Below are 11,478 nucleotides of genomic sequence, written 5' to 3'. Positions count from 1 at the left end.
TATAACTAATTTTGTTTAATGTTCTAAGCAAAGCTTATGCAGTGCAACTCAAAGTCTAAGCATGTATAAAAGAAATAATTACAACCAGAAATAAGCAACCCCCCCCCCTTATAACTGTCTAACATTTTATGAACCCCCCTTTTTTCTGGCTAAAAAATATGTGACCCCCCCACTATTTCCACCTCCCCACCCCCCCTGCTAAATTATGACCAGTCCCTAATCGCTCAATATTTGTGTAGCCAAAATTCTGTGCAAATTATTCTTATTCTACTGTCCCTCCCCTCCCTACGTGTTGTAGTTTTGTGAAATATATTTGCATTTTCATGAAGTATTACACGCATTTTATGTAAAGCTTCTTTCTGCGACGCCATATTGGTTGACAAAAATTTAAGATTGCAATCCTTCTCAATCCTCTGTCTAAAATGGGCAAAACCCGCTCTGGATATAGGAAAAGAGAAAATTCGTTGGCAATAAGTATACGAGGCTACAACAAATGACGGAGGAAGGCATTTCTGTCGAAGAAACAACGTCTGAAAGTGACCAAAGTCAACAAACCACATCCGAGCAATGTGGACCGTCTGCTTCGGCAAAGAAAATTAGACTGGACCCGTCAACTAAAAGGCGTATGAGCCAGCAAAAGGAAAGTATCGCTGGTTTCCGTATTGTTAATATGGAAATATTGTCTCAAGTTTTGACTGGATTACCCTGTAGCAGTTGCTTCGAGTTCGAACTACAAGTTACTGAAGAATATGTGAAAAGAAAAGGCTTGGCTTCGTGTTTGGTCCTGCGCTGTGCATCATGTCGCTGGGAAAATGAATTTTACACGTCTGAAAGGAATAACTGTTTCTTTTGAAGTGAACAAAAGGCTTGTATATTCTATGAGAACAATTGGTTGTGGAGCTTCACAGGCCAGACGCTTTTGTGGTACGATGAACATGCCACCACCTCCACGTGCAACTCCATACTCAGCCCACAACAAATCTCTTCTACTTGCTGCAAAACAAGTTGCCTCTGAGACAATGTCTGCCGCTGCTAAAGAAATAGCAAACTTGAAAGGAACTGATGCTGACGGCACAGCTGACTGTGGAGTCTCCTGTGACGGAACATGGCAACGACGAGGCTTCCAATCATTAAATGGTTGTGTAACGGCTATATTTATGGATACCGGCAAAGTCCTGGATGTTGAGCCTCTAAGTAAAGTTTGCAAGATATGTCAAAAGCATGAAGGGGATGACCAAAATAGTCTGGAGCACCTTGCTGGGAAAGCTGACCATGCATTGAAATGTCCAGTCAACTACAAAGGCTCTGCTCCAGCGATGGAACCTGAAGGCGCGAAGAGGATGTTTCAACGTTCCAAGGAGAAAAACAACCTTCGTTATAATGAATTTTATGGGGATGGCGATAGCAAAAGCTTTCCTGCTGTGAAGGACACCTACAGTCAAGACAGTGTAACAGTTGTAAAGCAAGAATGTGTTGGCCACGTACAAAAAAGAGTCGGCACAGCCCTTCGTAAACTGAAGAAAGAAAAAAAAGGCTTGGGTGGGAAAGGTCGGCTTACGGATGTCATGATCGATAAGCTCCAAAACTACTTTGGCATCGCAATTCGAAGCAACAGTGGGAACTTAGATGCAATGAAAAAGGCAATCCACGCCACCCTATTTCATTGTGCCTCATCAGCGAATCATAACTATCACATTCACTGTCCCGATGGAAAAGAGTTGGTGTGGTTTCAAGAGGGACGTGGCTTGCGGGACAAAAGATTATAAGCCTGGCAAAGGTCTTCCAAAGGATGTTATCGCAGAGGTTAAGCCCATATTTGCCAGGTTAAGTGAGCCCAGCCTTTTGGAACGTTGTCTCCATGGAAAAACCCAGAATCGGAATGAATCCTTAAATGCGATGATATGGGAACGTGTACCAAAACAGGTTTTTGTTGGTAGCCAAGTGATTTCCTTAGCTGTGTATGATGCTGTTGCTCACTTTAAAGTTAAGCAACTGCACATCACACCTGGAAAGTACTGTGAAGAAGCATGTCATGAGAGGGACGTCAGACGGGTCAAGTCAGCAAATCTGAAGGAGGGTGATAAAACGAAGATGAGGCGGAAGATACTAAGGGGGAGAAGAAAGCACAAAAGTGACAAAAATAAAGAAAAAGAGGGAGACACTTACCTGCCAGGGGGTTTTTAGCTTTTATATTGGGTATAAACCCTAAATTGACTGGATTTTTAGAAGACGCTTACCCTAATTAAACTTTTAACTTTGTTTTCTCAGAACTGCATTTAGCATACGGGAAAAACAATATCTCAAAAAGTATTTGAGATATTGCCTTGAAATTTTCAGGGTATACTCTTGTTGATCTAAACTGTGCTTTGACTTATTACCTGGTGTTTAGGGGTAATGTATCCAGAGTGACATCCTTGATGCAGCACTATATATATTGCCGTGCAATAATTTACCAGTGAGAGGTCACTAATGAATGACTCTTGTAAGATTATAGTAGGTCAAAGCATAGTTTAGGCTATACTTGTCAAAATAGTGAAGAAATTTTAATGTTTTAGCTAATAGTTTTGCTGCAATCCTTTTTGGCACAAAGGCTCCGAAATCACTGTTGGGGGCCAATTACCTGGTTGCCATAGCAACTGAGTGTGTATGAGTTACATTTTTCAGTAGCTATCCCTAAGTGCAATAACAATATGCAATAAACAAAAGTCATCTCCCCTAAGAAAAAAAAAAGTTGTGGACAACCACCTTTAATGTATTTTAAAAGGCATTGAAACAAAGCAAATTCTGATGTTTCATCCCTTTATTATTTTCCTCTCTCTCCCTATAATTGTTGCGCCCGCGGTCGAACACATCAGTGCTTAAGGCTCCACGCTGAAGTACTTCATGTACGTTTATAACAAAGTTGCCTTTATTTTTTCTTATGCAATTCTTGTAGACTGTTGTCAAATTTACCTCGGAATTTACTTTTTAAATTCAACTGAAAGTTATTTTTCTCGTCGAATATATTTTTAAATTCAACGGCAAGTCGTTTCTTGTCATTTTTGCAGCATTAGTTTTTACAGCGATATTTTAATAACAAACGCTGAGGCGGGCACCCTGTGGTAAAACTTGAAGTTGCAAAACAAAGCTTTCGCTTTGCTGGAGAAAATATTTTTAACAGTCTCCCAATAGAAATTAGGTTGGCAAAAAAATTTACAGAGTTTAGGTCACTTATCTGTGACCACTTTCAATCTTAACTTTTAGCTAGTATAGATTTTTAACTTTTTAGGGAGCTTCTCATATTACTTGTACTTATTATAACTAGATAATTTGTGAGTTCACGGCAACCAGGTATATAATCCATCGTAATTTTCGCTACTCTGGTTTTAGTAAATGAAAGTAATCACCACACAAAGATTAACTTTCACGACCCAACGTTTCGACACGCCGGTCTAGTGTCTTCATCAGGGGTGATCTGATGTTGAAACTCGGTTCCTTATGTACTCTCAAAATGACGTCATCTATTAATCAGATGTAAATATTCTTTTAACAAATAGCTTCCGTCATCCCTATTAAGGGCACAAAGACTCGCATTAATATGCCAGGCTTCCAAACAACGCCTTTGTCCATAACGATCATTAGTGGTAATGACTTTTGAATCGTTCCACCCAATGTTATGGTTAGTTTGACACACGTGTTCCGCCAAGGCTGATTTTGAACTGTCTAAGTTCGAAACGGCCTTTTGATGTTCTTTTAAACATGTGCCGAACTGGCGTTTTGTTTGACCTAGATATTCTTTCTCGCAATCACCACATGGTATAGAGTATACAGCATGAGTTTTCTGTTTAGTCGCTACGCGATCCTTGGGTTTCGCGAAAATATGTCCCAATGTCTGAAAGGGTTTTAAGGCAACTTTCATACCACAATTATTCAGGATCCTCCTGATTGGTTCTGCAATTCCCTGAATGTATGGAACTATAGCAAAACCTGTGTTTGAGGAATCACCCTCTGAGGAATTGCATCTAGTTGAGACAGGGGATTTTAGACAATCGTTTAAAAAGTTTCGTGGATAATTGTTCTCTCTTAGTACACTGAGGACATAATCACGCTCGTTGTCCCTAGCAACGCGATTGGATGGTAACGCTTCAGCTCTTTGAAACAAAAGTTTTTGCAGCAGAATTTTTATGACTTTTTGGATGGTGTGAGTAGAAGGATAGATATTTGTCCGTATGTGTAGGTTTACGGTAAACGTCAATTTCTAACTGCCCTTCGATATTTCTATGAACATAAGTATGCAAAAAAGCCAACTTTCCCTCACTCTCGCGCTCTACAGTGAATTGAATTGATGGCTCAATAGAATTGAAATGTTTCAACAAATTATCGATCTCATTTTTGTGAACCGCAGAGGCCACATCGTCAACATATCGTTTCCAAAACAAAGGTTTGACCGGACTAGAGGCTAAAGGTCTTTGCTCGACATCTTCCATTACTCGGTTAGCAATTACTGCCGAGATCCCCGGTCGAAATATTTGAATTCTATTGAGCCATCAATTCAATTCACTGTAGAGCGCGAGAGTGAGGGAAAGTTGGCTTTTTTGGATACTTATGTTCATAGATATATCGAAGGGCAGTTAGAAACTGACGTTTACGTACCGTAAACCTACACATACGGACAAATATCTATCCTTCTACTCACACCATCCAAAAAGTCATAAAAAGTCTGTTGCAAAAACTTTGTTTCAAAGAGCTGAATCGTTACCATCCAATCGCGTTGCTAGGGACAACGAGCGTGATTATGTCCTCAGTGTACTAAGAGAGAACAATTATCCACGAAACTTTTTAACGATTGTCTAAAATCCCCTGTCTCAACTAGATGCAATTCCTCAGAGGGTGAATCCTCAAACACAGGTTTTGCTATAGTTCCATACATTCAGGGAATTGCAGAACCAATCAGGAGGATCCTGAATAATTGTGGTATAAAAGTTGCCTTAAAACCCTTTCAGACATTGGGACATATTTTCGCGAAACCCAAGGATTGCGTAGCGACTAAACAGAAAACTCATGCTGTATACTCTATACCATGTGGTGATTGCGAGAAAGAATATCTAGGTCAAACAAAACGCCAGTTCGGAACACGTTTAAAAGAACATCAAAAGGCCGTTTCGAACTTAGACAGTTCAAAATCAGCCTTGGCGGAACACGTGTGTCAAACTAACCATAACATTGGGTGGAACGATTCAAAAGTCATTACCACTAATGATCGTTATGGACAAAGGCGGTGTTTGGAAGCCTGGCATATTAATGCGAGTCTTTGTGCCCTTAATAGGGATGACGGATGCTATTTGCCAAAAGAATATTTACATCTGATTAATAGATAACGTCTTTTTGAGAGTATATAAGGAACCGAGTTTCAATATCAGATCACCCCTGATGAAGACACTAGACTGTCGAAACGTTGGGTCGTGAAAGTTAATCTTTGTGTGGTAATTACTTTCATTTACTAAAACCAGAGTAGCCATAATTACGATGGATTTATACCTGGTTCCCGTGAACTCATAAACTTCAATTCGTAATTATAATCGTATTATTGTACTACGAATAGTTTTCAATACTACAATTTTTAGCGAAATTTCAATTTCTTTTATTTCTTTCAATTTTTTTTATTCACTTTTCAAAATAAATGCTTTCCCAATCAAAATAATTTTAACGAGATTTGCGAATAAATTCAGAGAGGTGTCATACATTTGTTGATAGATCCACATAATTATTACACTTACAAAATACGTTAACAATTTAAAATACAAAATCTACTCATTTACCCATGTTCAAAAACACTCTAAAAAAGCTTGAGAAACGTCCATTTGAAACAATGTTTTTCTACCCGAAGGCAACTTTTACATTCTCTCTTAAAGTCAATTTTTTGTATATTTTCATAATCATCCAAGTGAAAAATATTAATTCAAAAAGGTTTTAAAACTCAAAATATCAGTTATGCTGAAAAATTTAATTTAGTTATTCGCACGTTTGCAAACGTTTGCTAGTTACCAGTTTCAACATGTTTCAAACTCACGCGTGCGCATATCTTACAAAAACGCTAAACCCCCATTACTTAATAGCGGACAATCTCAATTTCGCATTTACATTCCCAGGCGTAATTAAAATATTCGAGCGGAATTACCATCCTCGGTCGGCGCTTCCCACCGCCTGGGAAATTACAATTCGGTTGTTTCTTCTGTTATGCCGCAAGCTTAGGAGGAGAAAGTGTTGCATGCATTTTCTAGATTTTGAGCGCGCATAGTCATGTTTCGTTAATATCGGCCGCAAATTTGTCACTAGAAGGAATATTTTTTAAGATTAGAACAATCAATTTTTACCTTGTACTTGTGGTATCAGCAACGGTCGTTCTGGCAGTCATCCTCGCCTTTAATTGGCACGAGATTGCCAAACCTTGTCCCTGAAAAAATATGTTAGCGCCCACGTTATATTCTTTTAAGATAGGTCAGCATTGTTATTGTAAGATAAATTTTATTCGGGCGTATTCTAGACGCTTTTCACATTAAAGTTTAAATTTTGAGAAAATTAGAATATTTTATACACTGCTTTGATTTGATGTGTATTTGGGTTGGTTAATATACATATATTTCGTTCTGCCTGACAGATCACTTTTGTAAGTGCAATAGCTTACAATAGGCTTGTATGTACTTTGTCGTCTTTTAGGAATTTTATGTTGGACAATAATATATTCAGGTGTTCTAGTACATGGAAAATGACGATTTATCTTTCTTTAAAAATTCCATGGATGCAAACTTAAATGATTCCGTAATCAATCTTGAATATTTTTTCTGAAAAAAAGAACGCGGGAATTAAACGAAAAGTTTTACTAGTTAGTGTTTTACCCTGAGCTAACTAAAGGAGTCAATTGCCTTATTCTATTGTTTCATTGTTCCATTGCATTGTTCTCTATAATTTATGAATAGACGAAAAACCTTTCTCGTCGCTTTTGTTAGCAAATTAAAATTCTCATTCCCCATACTTTCGTGCACGATAACTCTTCATGGTTGAGTTAAAGACAATTGGCTCGGACGTGAACCTAAAAGTGTTGTATTCTGGTAAAAGTAAAATAGCGACTGTTTATTTTAGATAGATCGTACAAGTTTGTTGTATACAAGACGCAGCTCCGTTCCCGGGCACTTTAAATAAAATGTAAAAGCCTGTAGTGTTCCTATATTTATTTTATTTAAAGCGCGGCGAACTCGCGAAGATTCATTCGAAAGTTGATAATACATAAATTCTTGTATGGATAAATAGAAATAGATGTCGTTATTATTCCACGAATAAAACGACATACTTTAACACGTTTTAATTCATGTTTATCGTAAATTTTGAAAAGTGTCCGCTGTCCGGTGTCCGCGTTTTCCAATAAACCACACTCATAGCATTAACAGCGACATTCGCAATCGAATGACTATGCTATTGAGTGACTCGAGTCGTGCGCACATTTTTATCATTATACATTTTAGAACAGCTAAATTTCTTAAAACTTCACAAAATTTCTTCTCGGCAACTGCACTGTGTTCAAAGTTTGAAAGTCCGAAAATTTTAGAGGGGCTGAAGCAGACAAATGGCTACCCTGTGTTAAGACTTTGGAATAATTAGTTAGGAATAATTATTATTCAATGACGTAATATTTATATGTGTATATAAATGATTTCTGATATGAAATATACATCTTTTAACACTGAATGTCGAGTACATAACATGGTGTCAGGTGTCGGATTTTTTTTAACAAAATGGAACAATTAAAGCCTCCAGGTGAACTTTGTCTGGAATGCCTGGAAGGAAACTTAGCAGAAAATTGGCGAAAGTGGATTCAAAGCTTCGAACTTTTTCTCATTGCGAGCGAAATTGGCGAGAAAGTCCAGAGAAAAGCGAGAAAGTCCAGTGTGCCCATAGGAAGCCCATGCAGACAAATGAGTTGGCCATTTAACTATACAACTAGTGACGTAACTTACTATATTATTGGGAAGGATGGAAACTCTCGCCTCAATTTTCAACATATTCACAAATTAAAACACAAATTACTATAGTAAAACGGCACGTCGGCTGCTAAATGCCTACGGTAGGTTTAAGTTGAATAATCAAACTATACTTTCATAATAAAAATAGTGCTGAATTCAAAGGAAAGCACTGAAAAAACGTACACAAACTTTGTAAATTTGCCGAAATTTTCGTGAATACATGCGGGATGTAAGTACCTACCTAAAATGGCGGCGGCGGAAGAATCTGATTGGTCGAGAAAGGTAAACAAAGTTCGATAAACCAATCTGATTGGTCGAGAAAGGTAAACAAAGAGTGATCGACCAATCAGATTCTTTTGCCAGCCGCCATTTTGGGTGGGTACTTACATCCCGCATGTATTCACGAAAATTTCGGCAAATTTACAAAGTTTGTGTACAGTTTTCCAGCGCTTTCCTTTGAATTCAGCACTATTTTTATCATGAAAGTATAGTTTGATTATTCAACTTAAACCTACCGTAGGCATTTAGCAGCCGACGTGCCGTTTTACTATAGTAATTTGTGTTTTAATTTGTGAATATGTTGAAAATTGAAGCGAGAGTTTCCATCCTTCCTAATAATATAGTAAGTTACGTCACTAGTTGTATAGTCAAGTGGCCAACTCATTTGTCTGGGCTTCCTATGGTGTGCCACGTTTCTACACGTAGCCGGCGAAGAAGCTCGTGCCGTATTTAACGCCTTCGACTTTGCCAAGGAAGGTGATGAACACAAAATCGATATCTTAAAAGACAAATTCAAACAGTACTGTGAACCACGAAAGAATTTAACGTTTCTACGGCATCAATTTTTCACACGATCACAAGGACCAACTGAGACAATCGATGTTTTGCTACCGATTTAAGAAACAAAGCTAAACATTTCGAATTTAGTACATTGACTGATAGTCTTATACGTGACAGAATAGTCGGAGGAATCAGAAGTGATCAAGTACGAGCAAGATTACTTCGTGAAACGGACCTATCCTTACTAAAAGCCATCGATATATGTCGTGCGAGTGAAGCAAGTGCAAGAGAGTTGAAAGAATTTAACGATGACAACGACAAGTCCCTTCATGCACTGCAAAGATCTAAATTTACTTACCCGAGTAAATCGCTAAATCCAAAGTTGTATTCAAAACAACATCAGTCCACCCAGCAGTCAAACTATGGCTACGTGCAACGAAAGTGTGGAAATTGCGGTGGAGAACATTCTAGTTATTAAAAGGCCTGTCCAGCTTTTGACAAGATTTGTAATAATTGTCGAAAGGAAAACCATTTTGCTCGAGTTTGTCGATCGTGATCAGAGCCAGTGAATAAGCAAACATTCCAAGTTGATACCCAAGACGAGATGGATGATTTTTTCATCGGAATGGCGGAAAATTCTAGCGACGACGACTGGACCGAAAATATTATAATAAACAACAAAGCTATTGAAGTTAAACTTGACACTGGCGCACAGTGCAATGTCATGTCACTCAATGTTTACAACAGCATTGTTCAAAATAACATCGCTCAAAATAACATTTTCCCGATTGTTGCATCGAATGCCAGATTGGTAAGTTACTCAGAGCACAAAATCACTCCAGTTGGAAAAGCAAGATTTGAATGTCAGCGAAAGAACAAGTTCTATCAAATCAATTTCAGATAATAGATGAAGATGCTCCATCACTGCTGGGCAGGAAAACCTGTTTGGAATTGGGATTAATTGAAAGAATCATGAATTTGGATCGATCTGATGGTGACAACGAAAGTGGCGATGACATTCTCAATCATTATCCAGACTTATTTTCTGGTCTTGGTTGCATACAGTCAGTTGGAAAACATCACATTGAAGTAGATCCTAATATAAAGCCAGTCATTCATCCACCAAGAAAAGTACCTGCTGCATTGCGCCACAGAATAAAGGAATTGGAACGGATGGTAGATCTCGGGTTGATTGAAACACAGTCTGAGCCAACCAGTTGGGTAAACAGTATGGTAACTGTCGCTAAACCCAACAAGTTAAGAGTATGCATTGATCCTCGTGATTTAAATCGAGCCATCCGACGTGAGCACTACCCACTGCCAACTGTTGAAGAGGCTGTATCGCGACTTCCAAAGGCCTTGGTATTTTCTGCCCTTGATGCCAGTTCTGGTTTGTGGCAAATAGAGCTTGATGATAGCAGTTCCACATTGTGCACCTTCAATACTCCATTTGGAAGGTATCGCTTTAAGAGACTTCCATTTGGCATTTCGTCAGCTCCAGAGGTTTTCCAGAAAGTTATGACAACACTGCTCGAAGGACTTGATGAGTTGAATGCATCGCAGATGACATTTTCGTATGGGGGAAGAATATCAGCCAACATAACCAACGCTTGAGGTCTGTCCTCGATCGGTGTCAAGAAAGGAACTTGAAACTGAATCGTGAGAAATGTGAGATCCAACGCACTCAGCCAAGGGCTTTCGAAAGCCCTTGCACCAGACGCCACTTCGATTGCAGAGAATGTTGCTTCAGCTTCAACATTACAGTCTGGAAGTAACCTACAAACCTGGCAAAGAAATGTACCTCCCTGATACATTAAGCCGAGCGCATTTAAATGAAGAGAAATAAAGTCTTCTTGATGAAGAATTAGAAGTTTGTCTTTTGCATCTGGAACTGCCAATTTCTCCAGGGAAACTAAAAGAATTTCAAGATGCCACAGATCAAGACACAGCCTTACAGAACTTGAAGACCGTAATATTGAGCGGGTGGCCTAATGCGAGAAGTCAAGTACATCCCGACATTCGAGAGTTCTGGTCGTACCAAAATGAACTCACTTATATGCACCAGTTATTGTTCACAAATCAGAAGTTAATTGTTCCGAAGGTCCTGAGAGGTGAAATGCTTAAAAGAATTCATCAAGCTCATTTGGGAATCGTCAAATGTAAGCAGAGAGCACGTGAAATACTCTTTTGGCCCGACATAGGAAATGAAATCGAAGAAATGGTTTCAAAGTGTCCAACTTGTAACGAAAACAGGAACAGTAACACCAAACAGCCCTTGACTCCTCATGAGATACCAGACCGGCCATGGGCAAAGATAGGAGTTGATTTATTCGAGTTCAAGAGCACTAACTATCCTCTGTGTGTTGACTACTATTCTAAATTTCCAGAAGTAGGTAAGCTTCCGAGTTTAAGGAGTTCAGCAACCATCACTGCATTAAAGTCAATTTTTGCCCGTCATGGAATACCGGATGAGGTCGTCAGCGATAATGGACCACAGTTCGCAAGTTTTGAATTCAAGAACTTTTCCGAAGTTTGGGACTTTCTTCACATCACTTCGAGTCCTGGGTATCCTCAGTCCAATGGACAGGTTGAAAGAACAGTCCAAACAGGAAAAAATTACTAAAGAAAGCTGATGATAACTGGCTAAGATCCTATTTATCAATACTGGAATACCGTAATAGTCCTTTGGATAGCGTTAATA

The 11,478-nt window shown here is 38.8% G+C and overlaps 2 protein-coding genes across 2 annotated transcripts in view; both read left to right on the top strand.

Moving 5' to 3' along the window:
* The first annotated feature begins 9,381 nt into the window (after positions 1–9,381).
* Positions 9,382–10,391, top strand: LOC114544003 (uncharacterized protein K02A2.6-like). Its single transcript, XM_028562761.1, has 2 exons — positions 9,382–9,588; positions 9,678–10,391. Exons 1-2 carry the CDS (start codon positions 9,382–9,384, stop codon positions 10,389–10,391), a joined length of 921 nt encoding a protein of 306 aa, XP_028418562.1.
* A 442-nt stretch (positions 10,392–10,833) lies between these two features.
* The window catches only part of LOC114544002 (uncharacterized protein K02A2.6-like), a 1,096-nt gene continuing 451 nt past the window's right edge, over positions 10,834–11,478 (top strand). Inside the window, exon 1 of the mRNA XM_028562760.1 lies at positions 10,834–11,364. Within this exon, the coding sequence (XP_028418561.1) occupies positions 10,834–11,364 (531 nt within the window). The remainder of the gene's footprint in view (positions 11,365–11,478) is intronic.

Source organism: Dendronephthya gigantea, unplaced genomic scaffold (assembly GCF_004324835.1).
Source record: "Dendronephthya gigantea isolate DGI-Jeju-01 unplaced genomic scaffold, DenGig_1.0 000610F, whole genome shotgun sequence".
Taxonomy (NCBI): Eukaryota; Metazoa; Cnidaria; class Anthozoa; order Malacalcyonacea; family Nephtheidae; genus Dendronephthya; species Dendronephthya gigantea.
Note: the sequence above shows the minus strand (reverse complement) of the source record. Positions and strands in the feature narration are given on the sequence as shown.